The 22,380-nt window shown below is 61.2% G+C and overlaps 1 protein-coding gene across 2 annotated transcripts; it reads left to right on the forward strand.

Moving 5' to 3' along the window:
• The first annotated feature begins 3,141 nt into the window (after window positions 1-3,141).
• KATNB1 (katanin regulatory subunit B1) lies at window positions 3,142-22,252 on the forward strand. 2 transcript variants are annotated; one of them, XM_062175869.1, is made up of 20 exons: window positions 3,142-3,249; window positions 4,243-4,542; window positions 8,751-8,881; window positions 12,099-12,216; window positions 17,093-17,193; window positions 17,531-17,572; window positions 18,104-18,187; window positions 18,369-18,484; window positions 18,852-18,923; window positions 19,079-19,229; window positions 19,348-19,538; window positions 19,654-19,784; window positions 19,994-20,044; window positions 20,607-20,674; window positions 20,792-20,908; window positions 20,989-21,138; window positions 21,327-21,403; window positions 21,486-21,560; window positions 21,668-21,784; window positions 21,892-22,252. In XM_062175869.1, the coding sequence occupies exons 2-20, from the start codon at window positions 4,503-4,505 to the stop codon at window positions 22,022-22,024; spliced, it is 1,965 nt and encodes a 654-aa protein (XP_062031853.1). In that variant the 5' UTR covers window positions 3,142-3,249; window positions 4,243-4,502; the 3' UTR covers window positions 22,025-22,252. The 2 variants fall into 2 exon arrangements, with proteins under 2 accessions (XP_062031853.1, XP_062031854.1); XM_062175870.1 differs by lacking the exon at window positions 3,142-3,249 and adding an exon at window positions 3,512-3,533.
• The last annotated feature ends 128 nt before the right edge of the window (window positions 22,253-22,380 follow it).

Here is a 22,380-nt window from a genome sequence, read left to right on the forward strand (position 1 = left end):
ACACACACACACACATTAAACCCAAATGTCAATAATATGGAGGCTGCTATCGGGCTGTTAAAATGAATTACAACTACATAGAATGATATTTAAATTTTCAAGAATAATGTTGAGTCTAGATGCAAAAAAGTACGGTATGGTTCTCTGTATATAAAGAACAAAAACACACAGTCCAGTGATGGGACTAGAAGTCCAGACCATGTTCGCTCGCAGGCTGTGAGGAGCAGTGAACGGACCGGCGCAGTGGCGGGGCTCCTGCTTGGTGGTAATGTCCTGTTCTTGACCCGGGGCTGCTGGCTGAAAATTCACCAAATGTACACTTGCAGTAAGTACCCTCTGGGGTTATATGTGTCACACCTCCACAAGAAGCACTTTTAAAAGCTGCTCGTGGCTCTAATCAAGCTTTTAGAGCCAACGTCCATTTAACAAATGCAGGGGAAGAGGAACAGGTAAACGATTCCGAGAGGAAATACCAATCCATCACTTGGGACAATCAGCAAGGCAAAGGGCCCGATTTCTGCCAAAGTCATTTAAAAAAAAAAACACCTGGGGAGTAGAAGAGCCAAATGTGCTGAATTCTGATTGATTCCTAGTTAGAAGAACAGTATTAAAGAGATACTTGGGACACCTGAATATAAACTATGTTAGAGGATTATTGGGGTAATCATACAGTGATTATGTAGAATAAAGGCCTTATTTTTAAATCAAACATTAACTTCCTAGAAAAATTTATTTGAAATGCAGAGCAATAGAGGGAGAGAGAGTTAGAGTTATCTTCCATCCGCTGCTTCTATCTCCAAATGGCTGCAACAGCCAGGTCTGAGCCAGGAGTCTGGAAGTCCATCCTGATCTCCTACATGGGTGGTCGGGGTCCAGGTATTTTGCCCACATGCTACTCCTTCCCAGGCACAGGAGCAGGAAGCTGGATCAGAAATGGAGTAGGGGGGCCAGCGCTGTGGTGCAGCAGGTTAATGCCCTGGCCTGAAGCCCGGCATCCCATATGGGTGCCAGTTTGAGACCCGGCTGCTCCACTTCCTATCCAGCTCCCTGCTATGGCCTGGGAAAGCAGTAGAAGATGGCCCAAGTCCCTGGGCACCTGCACCCACATGGGAGACCTGGAAGAAGCTCCTGGCTTTGACCGGCGTGGCTCTGGCTGTTAGGGCCAATTGGGGAGTGAACCAGTGGATGAGAGACTCTTTCTCTCTGCCTCTCCTCTCTCTGTGTAACTCTTTCAAATAAAATAAATGTCTTAAAAAAAAAAAAGAAAAGAAATGGAGTAGCAGCGACTTAAACTGGCCTCCCAATATGAGATGCTGGGGGTCCCAGGCCAGGCGTAACCTGCTGCTCCATAAAGCCGACCCAGGGCTGCGCTTTGAAGAGCTGATGCTCAGTATTTAGTGCTGGAGTGAAATGTCTTACCCACAATTCTCAATGGTTTAGGAAAAAAACACGAAGCAAATATGGGAAATTATTTTTTCTTCAAAATTTTTTAATTGGCCGGCGCCGCGGTTCAACAGGCTAATGCTCCGCCTTGCGGCGCCGGCACACAGGGTTCTAGTCCCGGTCGGGGTGCCGGATTCTGTCCCGGTTGCCCCTCTTCCAGGCCAGCTCTCTGCTGTAATCAGGGAGTGCAGTGGAGGATGGCCCAAGTGCTTGGGCCCTGCACCCCATGGGAGACCAGGAGAAGCACCTGGCTCCTGCCTTCGGATCAGCGCAGTGCGCCGGCCACGGTGGCCAATGGAGGGTGAACCAACGGCAAAAGGAAGACCTTCTCTCTCTCTCTCTCTCTCTCTCTCTCTCTCTCTCTCTCACTGTCCACTCTGCCTGTCAAAAAAAATTTTTTTTTAATTAACACATGTACTACTCGTCCAATGTTATGGGGTGCAGCGCAACATTTCAACACGGTACAAAACAATCAAACGGGGGCAGGTAGCCTTAACATTTCCCCTTCTTGGTGACTGGAGCTGCCCAGCCCGTTTCCATTTGCTGAGACCCAGGCGGCGACCCTTCTCCTATCCTCGCGGGTGCTCTGGGGGGAGGTTTCCCTAATGCACAGTCGAGGGGAGCTGCAGGCCGGCCGCCTTCCCCCGAGTCATCCTGCTCCAGGTCTTCCCAGCGGAAGCCGCCTGTGAGGGCAGAGGGGGTGCAGGGCGGCAGGGAGTCCACCAAGGCTCCCAGTCCTGGGCCTCAGGTGACTTCCTGCCCCTGAGGATGTGGCCAATCTGAGGGAGATCTAGCCTCCTGTCCTGCAGGAACCAGCCGGGAGGCTTCAGGCGCTGGGCCCACAGTGAGGCTGTGGAGCCGGGATCTCTCCCCAGGCGGCCCTCGGAGGGACCGCCACCCCTAGCCGGTTACAGCCGTTCCCGAGCCAATCCAGCTAAGGTGTCACAAATAACGTGAGCCTCCCTCGGATTGCTAGTTCGAGGTCCCCTTCGGGAAGCAGCCGCACCGCCCACTCATTCATCCGCAGAGGCCCGGCTGTGGGAACCGCACTCTGGCTCCGCGCCCGACCAGGGACACAGGACCGGGCTGTTGCCCTCTAGACCGCTCGCGGCGGATGCTCAAGCCAGCGCCAGGGTCAAAGGAGAGGGGCAAAGTCCTCAGGCCACGCGGACCGCCCACAGGCAGGGAGAAGAAAGAGAAACTGTGGCAAAATGCTGACTAAGGCTATGTTTTTGCTTCGCCCCACTCCAAGATGGAATCCGCGGCTTCACGATGCTCTCCCATTCCCCTTCTCATTGGTTATCTGGAAATGGTTCGGCCAATAATGTGGACGCTGATTGGTCAATCTAAGACGGTTGCTAAGGCGATTGGCGCAGCCTCCACTGGAGGGCGTTTCTCAAACTTTTCAAACACAAACTAGGTTCGAGGAAGAGACGGAAAAGGGGAGGCGAGGGAAAGCTTGAGGTGGAGGCGGGACCAAGAGGATGGCAGCCCACATTGGTTCACTGGAGGCCGAGGGGAGGCTCTTGAACGCTCCTTTCTCGTGATTAGTCGGATTCAGGGAAAAGAGGGCGGGCATTTAGGAAAAGCGGCAGAAGCGCCTGCTTGCATTGGTCAATGCTGGCGGGAGGTGGAGCGTCGGCGGCGGCTGATTGGTGTGGGTGGTGAGGTGGGCGGGGCTCTGGGCCGGAGGTTTTGTTGTGAGGGTCGGTTGTCAAGCAGCCGCCAATCAGAGCAGGGGATGGAAGCAAGTGGGGGTCGCGCCTGGAGCAGCGAGCGCCTCGGCCTCGGGAGCCGCAGCTGCAGGTGGGGTGGGCAGGGGGGCGAGAAGGCGAGGAGGCGAGGGGAGGACGGGTGCTGGCCTGGGCCGCGCCCGGCGGGGCTGGCCGGACACCGGAGCGAGCTCCGGGCAGGGGGAGGCTAGAGCCCGAGCCCCGGTATCCGAGAGGGGTGGGAGGATCAGGCGGGGCTGATAGACCAGCCCCGGCTTTGGGACCAGCGGGGCCGGAGGGGGGAAACCTGGAGGGCCGGAAGCAGAGCTGGGGGCCTGCAGGACGGTGGGTGATGGATAGGGACGCGAGACCAGGAGAGTGAGTGAATGGGGGCCACCTTAGCACTGGGGAGAGGGGAGGAGGGGGCTCTCGAGGCGGGGGCCAAGTTAGGGAGTTTAAGAGGCGGGATGTGCGGGAATGGGAGCCGTGGACGGCCAGAGAAAGGCAGACCGGGGGGACCCAGGAGACAGGGGGCGCAGGGAGGGGGCTCACGGGAGAGGGAAGAAGGGGGTGTGAGAAGCGGGTGGTGGGAGGCCCCCGGAGTGGCCTTTTGTAGTTGGAGTCATAACCGACTCCCGCCCGGACCGGAGGCCTGGTTCCCTGCTCCGTCCTTGGGCATCGCGGGGGACAGGAGGGGTTCCCTGCCAGGAGCTGGGGGGTCTGGACCCCAGGGGCCTCTGAGATGCTCCCCCGAGAGGACTTGGATGGCTCTCTCTCTCTCGGAGGTACCTTTCCGGGATCCCCGAGTCTAGCCTCTGACTCCACCCTCCATCCCTTAGGTCAGCCAGAAGCAGTGACTCTAGAAATCTGTGTGAATTGCAGGCACGTGGTCCTCCCCGCCGACTGCGGCTGCCGCACTCCCCTTTGCCCTGGGTTCTGTCTGAGCGGCCCTGCCACGGGTGCCCCCGCTGGCGATCCTCAGACCCAATCTGCAGTACGGCCCCTGGCGCTGGGAGCTCTGGGTGATGCAGGGAGCTGTGGCTCTTCCCAGGGATCTCCTAACAAGCCGCCCTTGTGTCTGTTCCAGGCCGGTGTTGAGCTGAGATGGCTCCAGTCTGACGCCCGGAGCTCGCGGACCCTGGCGGCTGGGCACAGGCTGCTGCTGTTGCCTGCGGCGGATGGTTTAAAGGCAGCTCAGGGCCAGGAGAGAAGGCATTCCCCCTGCCTGGATGTGTGGGAACTCCCTGCCAACTTGATTGGTGGATCTGGGGGGGATCCGCCCCCCACCCCAGCAGGAAAGCGCGGTCCGGTTTTGTGGGTGGAGCCTCAGGTGTCAGCCCTTGAAGAATGGCCACCCCCGTGGTCACCAAGACAGCCTGGAAGTTGCGTGAGTAGTTTGCAGGTTTCTTTACCACCCCGGTCTGGTCTGGGAGCTGCTGGTTAGGGGTTGGCTTGAGCCTGTAGCTTTGTCCCCTGTTCTTGGCAGGGAGGACCAAGATGGCAATCACTTCTTAGCTGGGTGACACGGGACAGGTGATTTGGCCTCTCTGGGGCTGTTCCGCTGTCTGTACCGTGAGATGATTGCACCTGTATTCCATAGTCGCTCCAAGATTCAAGTGGGATCGTGAATAGACTACAGCGCTTAGCCCCGGATGTCCAGAGGGTTGACGGGCAGAGCGGGGTGACGACTCCTCGCAGGTGTTCTCGGTGTTTTGGATGTCAGACTTGACACGCATGAGAGCGTCTGGGTCTGGGGGTGTGGGGGTGTGCCAGAAAGAAGGGGGTTGGGGCAGGCAGAGGGCTACCACCGGGGCCTGCAATGCAGCACCCCGCCATTACTCTGCACTGATCCTAAGTAAGCTCTTTGATTTCAAGACCGCTTTATACTTTAAAAAATTACTGAGGACCCCGAGTGCTCTCGTGGATGGGAGTTATGTGTGTCTGTCAGTACTTAGCATGTTAGAAATGAATACTGAGATGTAATAAAACTCAAGAATACCTATAGTCACTACATGCCACTGCTGATGGTGCCTCCCGTGACCTGCATCTTCCAGAAAACCCCAGCATATGCTGTGAGCAAACGAGACTGCAAAAGGCAGCTATGGTTTTAGTCGTGTTAGGAATGTAGTTCTGCCTTCTTGTCTCACCGTAAGGACCCTGAGGGCCCCTAGACCACGTTTCGAGAATGCTCTGCGTGTCGGCCTTTTGAGCCGTCCCCCAGCTGTAACTACTAGTCGGCCCAGGAGTGATGCGCTCCACCTGGTCACCTCTGCTGTGCGCTGTCCCTGGGCTGTTGTGGGGAGCTGGGGCGAGGCTCGCCCACTTTTAAACCTTGAGACCCTGGGCAAAGCTCTTTGCTGGGCCTCAGTTTCTCTAATTGTTCTCCAAAGCCTTCTGGTTTGGGGAGAACCCGATTATGGTTCCCCAAGAAGGGTATACTTTGGACAGAGCAGCGTCGTATCCATCCTTTCAATAGCCGGGCTTTCCTGAGCATGGAACGGTGCTGGGGAGCCGGAGGGGGACAGAGTGGACAAGGGCGCTGTATCGCGGGGGCTCAGAGCCTGGGAAGCCACAGGCACCGCATCCGCCCACTGCTCCTTCTCTGATTCCGAACTGTGCTGCGGGATGGGGTAGGTGGGCAGGCAGCGCTGCAGGCTGCTCCCAGGCCAGCAGCCCCGTGGATTGGAAAGGACTGAAAGGGGCAGCTGCAGGGGGAACGAGGTGCCACTTGAGGGCGGCCCCCGCCCTTCTGAGACTGTGGCTTTGTCCTCACAGCAAGGACAAGCCGTCTCGTGTTGGAGCAGGAGGGAAGTGAGGTGGCGCGTTGGGCATCTACGGGCAGTTTCCTGGGCACAGTGCTTTTCGAGATTACGACCCGCCCGCATGTCCCGAGGCCACAGTGGCCTGTGGCTCTGGGGCCCAGTGAGGATCGAAAGCCACTCGGCCAGCCTGGGGTTTTCCTCCCTGGTTCATTGTGTCTTCCATACGGGATGCAAGTCCTCAGTGCCTGAGACCAGAACGCCCCGTGTTCCCGGTGTTGGCCCAGATGTGGACCTGAGCCGGGGGCTGGGGGAGGGCTTGGGCCACAGTACGGAGTGGCAGCTGTGAGCTGGCCTGCCAGCCACACTGGAGGGTGCTCGTGTGCATGTAGGTTCGGTGCCCAGGCCGGGCCGTCGGCGGCTGCTGTCCTTTGAGCCAGGCTTAACGGTGTGCCCTGTGCTGCCTCTGCTGGGGTCCCCCATACCTCTGCCTCTCGCCATGGGCTCCAAAGAGCTCCTAGCAGGCTGCTTAGAGGGGAACAGTCTGGACCCTTCTAGAAGGACCCAGCCTCTCACCCCTTGTCATCCCGAAGTCTGTGGTCTGCAGCTCGATGCGCTGGCCCCGGAGCCCTCTGCCTGTTCTCCCTGCAGTGTGAAGCCAGGGACTTCTCTCCGTTCCCTTCAGCCTCCGAGCGCTAGGCCTAGCCAGATCGCCAGGACACACTTAGTTAGGAGTTAGTGGCCATCTCCCGGGCAGTGGTCAGAGGTGCGGGGCCGCCCAAGCCCAGGCGGAACTCGGAGGCCGGAAGAGGGGCAGAGCGCTCAGGGAGAAGGTACTCTGCCTGCTTTCAGGGTGGAACGGAAGCTCTTGAGCGGACAGGTGTCTGGGGCCAGAGCCCCCCAGGTGTGTGTCCCCCCAGGATCCAAGGCCAGAGGCTCTGAAGGAGAGGCGAGGGCCAGAGAGGGTCCCAGCTCCCTTGGATCCAAGCGATGGGCCCCCAGAATCCGGCTTGTGTTCGGACTGCAGGGAGCACCTGTCCTCATTGGGGCTGGGTGTTGCCTCTGAGGGCGCTGCCCTGGCCAGGCAGGTGGGTGTCGTCTGTGAGGCTGAGCCTGGGGCCTGCTGCCCAACCTTCTCGTAGCTCCTCGCGAGCCGCTGGCCTGGGCCTGTGGCCCCCGGGGTGGGAGTCCGGATCTGGCGCTTGGAAAAGGCCCTTTGTGGGAGAGCCGTGAGCCGCATTCCTGTGAGGCCTCTCGGCTGCCCTGGGTGTTGGCGTGTCAGGTCTGCCCTGGCCTCGGTGGGCAGTGCTGTCCTGCAGGCTCCCAGGGGGAATCCCCCAGGGGCTGGCCCAGAGTCTGCGCCACTTGGTCCCTCGCCTTTGTCCCCTACCCTTCAGAGCACTGACAAGGTACCCTGAGGTTCATGTCTGCGGCCCCTGCTGCTGCCTCGCAGGCCAGGCCAGGGGCCCTCGGCTGCCCACAGGCCTTATCTCCCACTCAGCATGGTCAGCCCTCACCCCGCCCAGCCTGCTCACTCTGCTGCCTCCATCCCCCACCTCCTGAACCCCACACGTGTAGCCACAGGGTACGTGGCTCACATGGTCTCCAGGAATCTAAGCTACCCCATGGGATAGGCACCACTGCCACCCATCTTCACCGGACGAGGGACACCGCCTCAGAGAGGACAAGTGGTTTGTCAAAGGCCACAGAGCATCAGCCAGGCCCAGGCCAAAGCTGACCGGTGATTCCGCTTGGAGAACTGAAGTCCCATGTGAGCTCACCTAGGCATAGCCTGTCCCAAAGTGACTTGAATTTTTTTTTTTGTTAATTTATTTATTTGAAAGGCAGAGTTACAGAGAGACAGAGTTCCACCATCTACTGGTTCACTCCCTAAGTGGCTACAACAGCTGAGGCTGGGCCAGGCTGAAGCCAGAACCCAGAACTCCATCCGGGTCTCCCATGTGGGTGGTGGCGACCCAAATACTTGGGCCATCTGCTGCTGCTTTCCCAGACCATCAGCAGGGAGCTGGATTGGAAGTGGGGCCACTGAGGCACGAACCAAGGCCCATGTGGGATGCTGGCATCGCAGCTGGCAGCTTAATCTGCTGCGTTATAATATTTTTTAAGTTTAAGAATTTTTTTAAGTTTTTTTTATTTATTTGAGAGGTAGAGTTATAGACAGAGGGAGAGACAGAGAAAAAGGTTTTCTATCCACTGGTTTACTCCCCAGATGGCTGCAATGGCCAGAACTGGGCCAATCCAAAGCTGGGAGCCAGGAGCTTCTTCCAGGTCTCCCACACCGGTCAGGAGCCCAAGGACTTGGGCCATCTTCTACTGCTTTCCCAGGCCATAGCAGAGAGCTGGATCGGAAGAGGAGCACCTGGGACATAAACCGGTGCCCATATGGGATGCTGCACCACAGGCAGAGGCTTAGCCCACTACGCCACAGTGTGGGCCCCCTTGAATTGTTCTTAATTGTTCTCCAAGGCGAGCATGGGTATCCAAGTGGGCATGGGTCAATTTTTTTTTTTATTTTGATAGTTATCTCTGTTTTTGTATTGTGGTAAAATATCAAGAGCAGATGAGACTTGAATTTCATGGATATTATTGCTTAGGATCAAGTGATCTAGAACTGGCAAGTTGATTTTGAAGTTCATTGGTATCACCAGTTGATGTGCAGAGAAAGGTAAAAACTCAAAAGGTTTGGCCGAAGTTGAGAGCAGTCACGTGTTCCTGGGCCCACGCCCGGCCAGGTTGCCGGTCTCCACGCAGGGCCTCCCCTTCCCCACGCGGCCCCTCATGTGCTTGACCGCCTTCTCTCCCCCTTGCCTTGCAGAGGAGATCATCGCCCACGCCAGCAATGTGTCCTCGCTGGTGCTGGGCAAGGCCTCCGGGCGGCTGCTGGCGACGGGCGGGGATGACTGCCGCGTCAACCTGTGGTCCATCAACAAACCCAACTGCATCATGGTAAGTGGGGCCCGGGCGGGGAGCAGGGGCTCTGCAGGCTCTGGCGGTGCAGCCCAGGCCGTGGCATCCACAGCGCGTCCACAGTGCTCCGTCAGTGCTCCCCTGGCTGGCAGGACAGAGGCCGGCCCTCGGGAGTGGGGGCGCCCCTGGCCGTGGGAGAGAACTCCAAGGGGTCCCTTGCACAAAGGGTAAAGAAACCCCAGGCCTGCGGTTGAACCGAAAGGCTTGAAGCCCTCCCCAGCCCACCTGCCCATCTGCCTGCTGTCATTCACAGGGAATGTTGATGGCCTCGGGCCACACAGAGTGTCTGGGGGACGTGGCTGGAGCCGCTCAGGGAACTAGGCCTTTAACAGCATTTAGTTACATGACTGTATTGCGTGCTGGGGACTGTTTGCCCAAACAGGCAAGCATACAGGTGGAAAACAGACAAGGGACCGACATCCGGGTACAGTTCTGTTATGCGGCAAGCACTGTAGTTGGTATTTTGTCTGTGTCCTTGCAGGTGCTTGAGATAGTTGTATGTGCACGCACATGTGTGTACGCGCGTGCCTGTGCACATACATGCATGTAGATGCACATGTATGTAAACACACATGCATGCATAGGAACATATTCCCAGGACACTATCTTATTTATTCTAGTATAGCCTGTTCTCTTAGGATAACAATGTTGCAGGATTTTCTTATGTCAGCGAGTGCTGTTACAAGGTGAATATTAAAGGCTTCATGGTATCCCATGGTGGGGTAGGCTGTGATTAGCTTAGCCATGCCCTGCCATGAGCAAGGAGGGTGTCTCCAGTTTTTCTAAAGCACACTGGCAAACATCAACCTGCCCTTGGAGCACATCTGTGATGGTTGCATCAAATCCAAGGGCGTGCACGTTTTAAAAAGCTTCCAAAGCCTGTTGCCAAACTGCCCTCCAGAAATCAGTTCCCCTGCTCACCAGCAGCAGCGCGGGAAGCAGCCCTTTCCCTTCGCATCCCAGCCAGCACAGTGAACGAGCCTTCTCGACCCTTGGCCAGATCAAGGAGAAGGGGAAGGATGCTGGGCGGTGATCTTTGTTAGCAGAAGTTTCCTCACTGCCGTGTTTCTGTGTGACCCGGGGGACGACCTGGGATCTGCCTGAACCAGAACTGGAGTGCCAGGGTTCAGTAAGAATGGAACTGAAATGTTTTGTTTTCTTTTTTTCAAAAAAAGGTAAGACTTAAACCCCCTTCTCCCGGCCCAACTCCCCCCACCAGATACACAAGTTAATAGAGAATCAGCAAAGACTGACCCCAAATCGGCATGAAATGACCCCGTGCCCTGGCCCCCCAGAGAAACGGTTACCAGTGCAAAGGGTCCCACCTTGGACCTCTCGTTGGACACCAGGTGCAGCCTCAGCCAGACCCCAGCTCGCTGTAGACCAGCTGCCCAGCCTCTCAGTGGCTCACCTGGCAGGTGCTCTCTCGCCTTGGGACTTCTGCCCATGCTGCTCCCTCTGCAGGCAGTGCACTTTGCTGCTCCTGGTGCTGTTTATCTTGGTTGCTGGGTCTTTACATTGTTATTTACTTGCATTTTATTTGAAAATCTTCCATTCGCTGGTTTACTCTCCAAATGCCTATAACAATCAGGGGTGGGCGAGGCCCAAGCCAGGAGCCCAGAACTCAGTCCAGGTCTCTGATGTGGGTGGTAGGGGCCTTAGTTCTGGAGCCATCACCTGCCACCTCCCAGGGTGCTGCTGGCTTTGTTTATTTCTGAGGCTGCGACACAGGCAGTTCAGCTTGTGAAAGATGCAGGGTAAAAGGAGAAAGGTCTCCCTCCCTCCTTGGACCCACACATCTCTTTCTGGAGGTGCCCATGGATCACAATCCCTCTATGTCCTTCCAGAATTATTTTAGGTCCACACGAGCAGGTATGGCCGGCTCTCTTCACTGTTTCACAGAGTGTATCACACTGGACCCATCGTCCTCATTTTTCACCAGGAGGCGTCGCAAGCTCCGACTCCTTATTTGAAGGATTGCCTCACTGATTCACGTGGGGGACCGCAGCTAAATATGGCTTCGCCTACCAGTCCCTGGGGTGGGCGTTTCTTTTTTTAAAGGTGTATTTTATAATTTATTTGAAAGAGAGATCTTCCATTTTCTGGCTTACTCCCCAAATGGGCCGGGCCAGCCTGAAGCCAGGAGCCTGGGCTGCCATCCTGGTCTCCTATGTGGGTGGCAGGGCCCAAGCACTCAGGCCATCTTACAGGAGCGTTAGCAGGAGGCTGGGTCGGAAGCAGAGCAGCCAGGACTCACACTGGCGCTCCAAGATGGGATGCTTAACGCTCTGCCGTAACCCCGGGCCCTGCGGGGTGGGCGTGTCTGTCCCCGCTGCCATCTCTCTGGGCAGGTGCGCAGTGGAGGCCAGCCTCAGGTGTGTGTGAGCACAGCACCTTCCCAGTGCTGGCGTCACTGGTTTGAAGAGAGCGTGCATTTCCCACGCGGGTAGCTGTTGCCCTCGGTGGCATTCAGGCCCACCCGAGCCTCCACAGTGATGAACGTGCTGCTGGTAGCCATTGTGCTGAGGAGCGTCAGCCCCTCCCTGGCCCTCCAACCCTCTGTGGGAACGTTATAGCAAATGCCGATGGTAGCGCCCCTGTGCCAGGGGATGGGGGGAGGTGTGGAGGTGGCATGACCGACACCGTGCACCTCAGAATCTGGAGGTGCCACCGCCCAGCTCCCTGTGCTCAGAGTTGGGTGAGAATCCCGTCCTCCCAGTCCCCGTGCGGCTCCCTGCGGCTGCTGGCCTGGGAGCCGGGCGCTGTGGGGGTGTGAGGGCTGTGCTGAGTCGGGCCTCCATCCTGCCCTGGCTCCCCGCCGAGGGCCTGGCTTGGGCTGGGCAGAAGCAGGAGCCGAGAGCTGGGTGTGGGGTGGGGCTCTGTGACCTCAGCACTGAAGAGACCGCTGTTTGTTATCTGGGCCAGCTGCTCCCCTTCGGGGGACCCGGGGCCTTGTCTGCCAGTGACGGCCACCTCGGAGCGCAGCTGGCGGTGGGAGCATTGGGCTTCAGCCCCTGTCAGCCCCAGGAGCTGCGGCCGAGAGCCGTGGCTACTCCGGGGGGCCCGCGGAGGCCTCCTGTGGCCCCAGGGTAGCCTCTCTTGCGGGCCACTCTTGCTGCAGCCTTTTCCAGGGGCCCCGAGTTCGGGGCCGCGGTGGGCGGGGCAGGCGTCCTGAAGCTGCTGCTCTCTTCCACAGAGCCTGACGGGCCACACGTCCCCCGTGGAGAGCGTCCGCCTCAACACCCCCGAGGAGCTCATCGTGGCCGGCTCCCAGTCGGGCTCCATCCGCGTCTGGGACCTGGAAGCTGCCAAAAGTAGGCCTTGAAGCTTGCCTCTTGCACACCTGCACCTGTTCCTCTTGGGCTTGCAGTTGGGCCGCTTCCTCCAAGAAGCCTGCCCTGACTGGGTCCGCTGCTTCACTCCTGTAGCAGTGATCAGATGGTGTGGCATCCACCCCGCACCACCAGCCTGGCAGGGATGGCCACTGTTGCCCCCTGAGTGACTGGCACCTAGGAGGTGCCCAGGAAATGTCTGAATGAGCAACCTTGAATCTGGCTGTGTGCGCCCTTGGTGGGGGGGGTGCGTGTGCGTATTCAGAACCCAGGACCTGCAGGACACGTGGATGAGTGAGCTGTGAGGAGCAGGCTGAGAACTGGGGAGCCATGCCCAGCCTGGGGCAGTCCCTACTGCGGGCACACGGGCCTGGGCAAGGGGGCAGGTGGATCTTGGGTTTGCTTGTGCCTTGTTGGTTCACCGTGAGGGAGGCTGTGGTTAGTGTAGAAAGTTGAGCCCTGGCAGATGCAGAGCAGTCGCCATGGAAGACGAGCCCTGTGCCCCGGCCCTCCCTGTCCAGAAGCCCCAGCTCTGGTTGCCTCGTTCTGTTGTACTGATCCCCTCTGTTTTCAGTAGTGTGATTACGCTGCGGCCTCTGCCTTCTCTGTTTTAAGGTGTTAGCTACTGCAGGCATCTCGGCTCAGAGCCTCTCGCCCCCAGGTCCCGGTGGCCTGCAGCCCGGCTGCCCCCGGCCGTCCCTGTCTCGCGGAGTGCTCCCTTTCTCTGCCTCAGCGGGCCCTGTGCTGTCGTCTTGCTCAGAGCCATTCTTCCAGAGCTTTCTGCGGAAGGCTGCCTGGGCCTGGTGTCAGAGGCCACTGGGTGCGGGCAACTTGGTTGTACCCCAGGCTTTTTCCACAGTTCCAGTGTAGGGCTCTGGGGTGCAGATGGTTCACCCCCGGGACTTTGAAAGGGCAGCTCCCTGGCCTTCTAGGTGCTGGGCATGTTGGGAGGCCGGCGCTGTCCTGGCCGGTCCTTCCCCAAGGATCCCCTTCTCTTCCATGTCTGTGTCTCTTGCGCCCTCCCTCCCACAAGCTTGGAGGATCTGTGGCCCGCAGAGATGAGCTTTGTGTGGGTCTATTTTCATCCCCGTGCTAGGTGCCCTCTGGGTTCTCTCAGTCTGAAACCGGGGCCCTTGACTCTGGGCCACGTGGGGCGTGTCCCCTTCTCCGGGTGTTGTTGTAGGATGCTGGGGTGCAGCGTTGCCAGCACCATGCGTGTTTCGGAAGCTGGAGATTGGGCCCTTTGCGTGAGTGTGCCCGTTTTCAGTCCTGCTCGCTGCCTTTCCCTGGCCTCTGGTCCAGCCCTGCCGGTCTGCAGGGAGGAGGCCGCCTGCATGCCCGACACTCACAGGGGAGACAGCTGCCTGGGTTTCTGCCAAGGCTGATTTTTCCAGAAGAGCGCCCCTCTGCCTGGTTGAGGCTCCAGGGTTCTTCTGGGCCTCCCTAGGCTCCCCGTGTCTGCAGCAGGACTGCGGGGGTGGCAGTGCCCAGTGGTGAGGGGTGCTATTGTGTCAGCCCCGGGCCTGTGCAGGGATGCCTGCCTCCCCAGGCATGGTCTGTCTGGGAGCTGCAGAGTCCCAGCACACAGCCCCACTGCCTGGCCACACTGGGCCCTGGGCATGCTGGGCTTGGGTGGGTCCAGAGGAGCAAGCCCAGGGTGGCCCTCTGGGAAGGGGTGCAGCTCAGGAAGATGGGTCACCCCCCTGGAAGCACCAGCCTGCACCTGAATTGCAGTGGTCAGTGGTCAGCCACCTGCAGGAGAGAGAAGCCACAGGCATTGTGCCCCTGCCCCAGGCTTCTCCAGCCACGAAGGAATTCCACGGAAGAATTCTTTCTGGTGACCGGGGAGTGCAGACTGCAGAGCCCTGGGTTCCTGGGCGCTGGCGCTGGCCTGGCTCCCAGACAAACACGTGGCCCAGACACCCCCTCCCCCTGAACCTGATCAGCTTGCAGCTGATTTGAACCCAGAGCCAGGTGGTCAGGGCCCCCGTATCTGTCAGGGGAGTGAACCAAGGCCCAGGGAAGGCACCAAGCTTGGCGAAGGCTCCCGTTGTGTGTCAGGCCTCCCATCCCAGTGCCCTCGGCTCTCCCGATTGCTACCTCGTTAGGGGTTCTCAGTGGAGGAGAGGCTGATCTTCAGCCGGAAGAGCTAAGACCTCAGGCCACCCCCCTACACACACCCCTACCAGAGTGTGGGTGGCAGTGACAGAGAGGCCTGCCGAGGCCCCAGATTTAGAAGGGGCCCAGCTGTCACAGTTACTCTGAAAGGTTGCTCAGCACTGGCAGAGAGGGAGGCCGAGCAGCTGCTCAGCCTGATGGGCCTGGAGGCTCCTCGGCCCCTGTGGCCGAGACTGGACATCCGCAGGCCTTCTGACTCCCACGCAGAAGTCACGCCTGAAGAATGTGGTCCTGCCTGCTTTCCCCCGCGCAGCCACAGGCAGGCGGCCCACGCCGGGTGGGGCGGGCGTGGCCTGCAGCAGGCGCTGGCCTGTGGGCTGGGCAGCATAGGCCTGCAAGGCGGTGCTGAGCCCCTGCAGCACGTGCTAGCCACAGCAGCAAGGAGGGCCCCAGCTCTGGTGGGAGTCGCTGAGTGAGGCACCCACCTGACCGGGGGGGGGGGGGGGGGGGAGGGGCAGGTGCTGTGTCGGGCTCCTGGGAGGATGTGAGGGGGCCTAGTCCCCAGGGCGCTGACCAGGACAGCAGCTCCTCCTGACCAGGTGAAGCTGCAGGCGGGGGCCCATGTGAGTGAGGGCTCTGCTGTCTACGGTTCAGCCTCCGGCAGGCTGCCTCACCCTTGGAGCCTCGGGCCTGGGCAGGCCATGGCTGGCTGCATGGGAGCCACTGGGAAGTGCTCAGGCGACATCCCAGGCACACCGTGGGTCATCACTGAGGCCATTGGGGAGCCACAGGAGGAGAGGGGGTCTGTAGGGGCTGGCGCTGTGGCGTGGTGGGCTAAGCCTCTGCCTGCAGTGCCGGCATCCACATGGATGCCAGTTGGAGAGGAGGTCTGGCTTCAGGGACAGCCGGGGTGGGGGTGGGGAGCAGAGGGCGGAGGCAGGCCTCCCGCAGGAGGAAAGTGGAACAGCAACAATTACAGGTGGCATTTACTGAGCTGACTTCTATCAGGCAGGCCTGGGCTAAGCACTGTACTTTTTTTATTTTATTTTATTTGGAAGAGTTACACAGGGAGAGAAGGAAAGGCAGAGAGGGAGGGAGGGGTCTTCCATCTGCTGGTTCACTCCCCAGTTGGCCACAATGGCTGGAGCTTTGCCAATTCAAAGCCAGGAGCTTCTTCTGGGTCTCTCACGTGGGTGCAGGGGCCCAAGGACCTGGGCCATCCTCCACTGCTTTCCCAGGCCATAACAGAGAGCTGGATCGAAAGTGGAGTAGCCGGGACTCGAACCGGCACCCATATGGGATGCTGGCACTGCGGGCGGCAGTTTTACCCTCTACGCCACATCGCCAGCCCCTATGTTCATTTTCCTGATTGTTTCTGGAATCTAACAGGAGGCTTGAGAGGGTCGGTGACTGCCTGGGGTCACCCCGCAAGTGAGGAACAGAGTCAGGTCCCATCCGGTCTGTCTGGGGGAGGGCTGTGGGCTGGTGTTGCGGGGTGGAGATTGTAGGGTTCACTTAATGCACCCAGAGCTTGCACCTCTGCCCTCCTGTCCCTGAAGCCTCGTGTCTGGAGTCTTTGCCTCCTTTAACGAAGGCTGGCTGCCTCCCGAGGCACCCTGTTACTCCGCCCTCTGGCTGGCTGGGCTCCCACACCCCTAGGCTGCAGCTTTTGAGGGCTCATCAGTTGCATTCCAGCAGTGGAGTTGTCAGTCTTTCAAAAAGCGAGACACACGAGACGCAGTGGAGCTCACAGCACCCCGAAACGTAGCAAAGCGTGCGTCCAGGCGGGGCCAGCCCTGGCTGCAGAGCAGAGAGACTGGCTCCCTGGGGCCGTATAGGAGGTCAGTCGCTGGCCCTTGCTGTGCCTCCCTGTTCCCTCCCTGTGCTCTCTCGGTTCTCACAGCTGCCCAGCTGGTCCCCAAGGCCACCCTTGGGGTCCCTCAGACTGGGTCACCCCAGAGGACCAGTGTGAGCACCCAGACATTCCCCTGCCTGCTTTCCTTGGGGCTTTGCCCACAAGTCACGTGTGCCCAGCACAGCATCCCGTGTTCTCCATCCATGGCTAAGCGGCAAAATGCCACCTCTTCCAGAAAGCCTTCCTGGACTTCTTTTTTCAACTAAGCAGCTTCTCCCCCAGCTTGAACCTCTCCTCATCTCTGTCCTTGCGCTGTCAGGTGGGGCCAGATGCCTGCAGTCTTCAAGCTCCACGTTCCCAGGGCCTGAGCTGCACGTAGGGCTGCTTGGCTCAGCTGCCTCTGGGGCTTTGCTATGGTGAGAACGCACTGATGGCCGCAATGGCTGCTGTCACCCAAGAGGAAAATTAGTTGAGAGGGTGGTGTGATTCTGGTTGACTTCCCCCACCCCCCCTCCTTTTTTTTTTTTTTTTTTAAGTTCTGTTTGGCAGAGTATGCGCGCAAGCCTCCATCCCCTGGTTCACTGCCACAGTCCAGGTCTCCCACGTAGGTGGCAGGGTACCAAGTCCTTGGGCATCATCCGCTGTCTTCTCAGGCGCATTCGCAGGGAGCTGGAACAGAAGCAGAGGCGGCACTGGACCCCAGGCCCTCTGCTAAGAGACGCAGGCATCCCAAGGAGCGGCTTCAGCACCGCGCCACCACGCCCTCCCCTCCCCTCTCTCTAAGACCCACCTTCTGTTCTGTGCGGTTCCTACAAAGCCCACGCGGCCCCGGCGGCCCTCCTCCGCCCGGCATCTCACGCCGCTGCCCGCTTTCTTCCTTGCTAGTCCTGCGCACACTCATGGGGCACAAAGCCAACATCTGCAGCCTGGATTTCCACCCCTACGGCGAGTTTGTGGCCTCGGGCTCCCAGGACACAAACATCAAGGTGAGGCCCCATCCTGTCCTCGTGCCTCCCGCAGGACGGGCCTGGCCCCCCATGCTGCCTGCTGGATGGTCGGGGAGAGGGGAGGGTTCTTGTGCCAGGGGGCTTCTTCCCTCTCTGCCGCAGGGTCCGCGGCCCCCAGGGCAGGGGAACCACAGGCTTCTGCCCAGAACACCCAGCTTCGATGAGTGGTTTCCAGACCACTGTCTGGGGCGGGGGTCCTGACCTGGAGGAGCCCAGAGCCCTCTGTGCTCGGGGCTGCTCACCGGCCCCTGGCCCAGGCTCCAGCTCTGTGGCCCGACTTCTCCTGACTGTCTCTCTGCCCCTCTCTCCCCCACAGCTGTGGGACATCAGGAGGAAAGGCTGCGTCTTCCGATACCGGGTAAGGACAGCGCCCCCTGTCGCTCATTCCTTGGGCACCTCGCAGACCCTGGCAGGGGTGGGGGCTGCTGACCAACTCTGGTGAGCTGTGGCAGGGCGGGGTGGTCCAGCTGCACCCCTGGCTTCCGTTAACACCCCCCCCAACAAGTGGTGCCTATTTTCCTGGGCTCCATGCCTGGGTAAGGCAGGCACCAGGGTCCTGTCCACGGGAGCACACGAGTGCTCTGTTTAGCTCAGCGTCATCTGTGGAGGCTTCCAGAGCCTTCAGTGTTGAAACAGGACATTGACTTCTCCGGAAGAGGACACAGCACACGTTGGTTCCCAGTCGGACCCCGCGATTTCCTGGGGCATCCTGCTGGCCTGGGAGTCTGCGGTCACACGTGGAGCCGTGTCCCTCTGCGGCACCTCCCAGTTGTGGCCCGTTGTCCCCTCTGTCCGCTGGGCAGGCACAGGGTGTGGGGGGCAGGGACAGGACGAGGTGGGAGAGGCTGCGGGCCCGGCCGTGAGCGTGGCGGCCTCTGTTCCTCCACAGGGACACAGCCAGGCCGTGCGGTGTCTGCGGTTCAGCCCCGACGGGAAGTGGTTGGCGTCGGCTGCCGATGACCACACAGTGAAGGTAGCTCCTGGCCCGACCTGGGCGCGGGGCCCCAGGGGCTGGGTCTGCCCACCGCAGCCTCCGGAGTAGTCACACCCCACGGCACATCCCAAGCTTGTCCCCAGTGCTCGGGCTGCATTCTAGGGAAAGCGGGCCATGGAGGTGCCCTGCCCGCCCCTCACCTCAGCCCCCTCTGCCCCAGCTCTGGGACCTGATTGCCGGCAAGATGATGTCCGAGTTCCCGGGCCACACGGGGCCCGTGAACGTGGTGGAGTTCCACCCCAACGAGTACCTCCTGGCCTCCGGCAGCTCTGACAGGTGAGGAAGAGCGCGCGCTTCTCCCACGCCCACTGCCCCCCTCTGTGGCCCGGGTGTCCCACGAGACCAACAAGCTCGTGGGCACTACACTGGCTCCCAGCCGAGCCGGGATTGGGCTCTCGCCCTCGTGTCCTAGTGGGGACTCAGTGCTGCAAGGCCTGTGGCTTTTGGGGCCAGCCCTGGGGACGGGGCTTACTGGGCTCCGCCCACTCAGGCTCCGCCCTCTGCCTGTGCTGGGCCAGCCCCTGCCCCTGCCCCTGCTCCTGCTCTTGCTGGCCCTGCTGGGGAGGCTTCCGGACAGTAGTCAGAGGGCCTGCCCAGGCCGCGGGCCTGTGTGGAGGGTGACACAGTGTGGCTGCCTTTGCAGGACAATCCGGTTCTGGGATCTGGAGAAATTCCAGGTGGTGAGCTGCATCGAAGGGGAGCCAGGGCCCGTGAGGTACACGTGCAGGCAGCTGGGCCAGGGGACGCGGGTCCAGGTGGGCCTTTCCCACCTCTGCTTCTGCTCCTCCCTCACCTGGGCTCCCCAGGTTTCTGAGGGTGGGGCCCAGGCCGGGTGCCCCCAGCCCCACAGCCGCCTCTCGCCTGGCCCAGGAGTGTCCTCTTCAACCCCGACGGCTGCTGCCTGTACAGCGGCTGCCAGGACTCGCTGCGCGTCTACGGCTGGGAGCCCGAGCGCTGCTTCGATGTGGTCCTCGTCAACTGGGGCAAGGTGGCCGACCTGGCCATCTGCAACGACCAGCTGGTGAGCACCATGCGCCCAGCGCTCATCCCCCACCCCCGCCTCGGGCCCCACCCGCCCCTGCCCTGCCTCTCCGGGACCCTGGCCCCAGCCCCAGCCCCAGCCCTGCCGATTCCTGCAGATAGGCGTGGCCTTCGCCCAGAGCAACGTCTCCTCTTACGTGGTGGACCTGACACGGGTCACCAGGACAGGCACGGTGGCCCAGGACCCCGTGCAGGACAGCCGGCCCCTGGCGCAGCAGCCCCCCAACCCCAGCGCCCCGCTCCGACGCATCTATGAGCGGCCCAGCACGACCTGCAGCAAGCCTCAGAGGTGCAGGAGGCTGTGAAGGGCACGGGGTGGCGGAGGCTGGGGTGCGCAGGGCATGCTGGGAAAGGCTGCTCACTGGGGGCCCCGGCTTCCCTGTGGCCTGGCCCTGCGCTCCCAGGGTGAAGCAGAACTCGGAGAGTGAGCGCCGCAGCCCGAGCAGCGAGGAGGACCGGGACGAGCGCGAGTCTCGCGCGGAGATCCAGAACGCCGAGGACTACAACGAGATCTTCCAGCCCAAGAACAGCATCAGTGAGGCCCGGCCCCCGGCCTGTTCCCTGGGGGCCCACACCTGTCTTGGTCCCCACGGGTGGAACAAAGCAGAGGGAAGGGAAGGCCCACAGTGGGCAGGTGGGCTGGGCAAGGGTCCGCAGGTCTGCCCCCTGGGGCTCAGACAGCAGCCCTGGGCAGGCCAGGGCCAGTCCTCAGCCCCGCCCCCTCCCCACCCCCCACCTTTGCAGGCCGGACGCCACCCCGAAGAAGCGAGCCCTTCCCAGCACCCCCAGAGGATGGTGAGTCGGGGGCTGCACCTGGCCTGCCGGGGGCCCCTCTCTCCCTGGGTCTTTTCCGTCCACCTTTCTAAACACACCTACTGTGTGTCCGCTTGTGCAAGGGCGGGTGTTCCCGCTGGGGGCTCACACCCAGCTGTGTGGTGAGCAGGTGGGAGCCAGCCAGCCAGATGGGCAGGAGGCTCTGGGGGAGGCCCGAGGGCCGGGTGAGAGAGGGAGGCCAGAGCGGGAGCTGGGCGAGTCCCTGCCGGAGGCAGGCCCAGAAGGCCCTGTGCTGGAGGGGGCAGGGCGTCTGCCCTCCGCCTGGCTCCCTGAGGGACCGTCTCCTCCTCCCTCGAAGCTGGGTTCCTCCCGGCCTCTCCCTCCCCACTGCCTTCTCACCGTCACACACGGACAGCGCGTCCCCTGTGCCACACGCCCTGGGGCTCCTGGGTTCCGGAAGCAAGCCCCCAAGCAGAGGGAAGGGCAGGCCCCGCCCCGGCCTCGCTGGCTCCCCCGAGCCCTGTCCCCCACCCGCTGGCCCGCATCCTGGCCTGCCCCAGCGAGCCTTTCCTCTGGCCTGCAGACACGCCCGCAGCGAAGGAGGCAGTGAGGCCCAGCCCTGCCATGGACGTGCAGCTCCCCACGCCAAATGTACGTCCAAAGTGGGAGCGCAGCGTGGGGCTCAGGGGCAGGGTTCCCTCGCACGGCTGAGGGTGCCCCACGCTGGGAGGCAGAAGGGGCCCCCTGCTGAGCTTTCCCCTCTTTCAGCTCGAGGCCCCGCCCCGGCCCCCCGTCACCTCCGCACCTGCACCCAAGGGTGAGCCCGCCATCATCCCTGCCACCCGGAATGAGCCCATTGGGCTCAAGGCCTGCGACTTCCTGCCTGTGAGTGGGGTGGGGGAGGGCGGACGCCCCCCGGGTGCAGGAGGAGCCCTGCCACCATCCTCTGGGGCTGCCCCACACAGGCCGTGAAGATCCCACAGCAGGCGGAGCTGGTGGACGAGGACGCCATGTCACAGATCCGCAAGGGGCACGACACCATGTGCGTGGTGCTCACCAGCCGCCACAAGAACCTGGACACCGTGCGGGCCGTGTGGACCACGGGCGACATCAAGGCGAGTGCCCCTCCCTGTTCGGGGGCCTTGGGGCTGATCTGAGGGGGGACGGAGTGGGGCTGGGCAGGCAGAGCCGTGGTGGGCTGGGTCCCCTCCCCCTCACCCCAAGCTGCATCGCCTTCCACGCCTGGCCTGAGCTCGTCGTCATGGGACAGCCCCGCCACCCTGACCAAGCTCTGTCTGTGCAGACCTCGGTGGACTCGGCGGTGGCCATCAATGATCTCTCGGTGGTGGTAGACCTGCTGAACATCGTCAACCAGAAAGCGTAAGTGGCCGCAGCGGGCGGGCAGGCTGACGGGCAGGGGGCGTGGCCGGGCTGACGGTGCCTGTCCCCCGCCTCTCCCCAGCTCCCTGTGGAAGCTGGACCTGTGCACCACCGTCCTGCCACAGATCGAGAAGCTTCTGCAGAGCAAGTATGAGAGGTGCGTGCAGGGAAGGCACGCCTGGTGGCAGGAGGGGTGGTCGTGGGGCCCATCTGCCAGCCTCGCTCTCCGCTTGTCGGTGACGCCACCCTCCGTCTGCCCTGAAGCTACGTCCAGACGGGCTGCACCTCCCTGAAGCTGATCCTGCAGCGGTTTCTGCCCCTCATCACAGACATCCTGGCAGCGCCGCCCTCCGTGGGCGTGGACATCAGCCGGGAGGAGAGGTGAGGGGCGGGGCGAGGGCGCTGGTGTGGGGCGTGGCCTGGTGCACAGCCTGGGCGGGGCCCTGGCTAGGACACGCTTGTCCTCAGGGCTGCCCTGCCGCCCACAGGCTGCACAAGTGCCGGCTCTGCTACAAGCAGCTCAAGGGCATCAGCGGCCTCGTCAAGAGCAAGTCGGGCCTGAGCGGCCGCCACGGCAGTGCCTTCCGCGAGCTGCACCTGCTCATGGCCAGTCTAGACTGAGGCGCCCCCGGGGGGCTGGTGCCTGCTCCCCGCGTCTTCACTGGCCCGCAAGCCCCCGCCGCTGCCCCGAGCTGTCCTGGAGGAGGCGACACTGGGCCCCTGGCACCTCCAGAGCCTCGAACTCAACTCCAGCAATGGCTGCCCAGCTCTGCCTGCTTAGGCAGCGAACTGAGCCCCAGGGCTGCTACTGTAATTTATAAGGTGAATTTTATTAAATTTGTAACTCTTGCCTGCTCTCCTCGTGGGGAGGGGCACTGCCTGGCCCCCAGGACTGCCAGCCCTGGCGCTTCCGAGCTCTGGGTGGTGCTGCAGGCTGTCTGACCAGCAGGGGACAGCAGCAAAGGGCTAAGTCAGAC

This window comes from Lepus europaeus, chromosome 19, assembly GCF_033115175.1.
Source record: "Lepus europaeus isolate LE1 chromosome 19, mLepTim1.pri, whole genome shotgun sequence".
In the NCBI taxonomy this organism is placed as follows: Eukaryota; Metazoa; Chordata; class Mammalia; order Lagomorpha; family Leporidae; genus Lepus; species Lepus europaeus.

Coding starts and splice junctions, on each gene's coding strand:
- KATNB1 (XM_062175869.1), top strand. CDS start 4,503: ATGGCCACCCCCGTGGTCACCAAGACAGCCTGGAAGTTGC. Junction 19,785..19,993: donor CCAGCCCAAGAACAGCATCA/GTGAGGCCCGGC, acceptor CCACCTTTGCAG/GCCGGACGCCACCCCGAAGA. Junction 20,045..20,606: donor CCCAGCACCCCCAGAGGATG/GTGAGTCGGGGG, acceptor TCTGGCCTGCAG/ACACGCCCGCAGCGAAGGAG.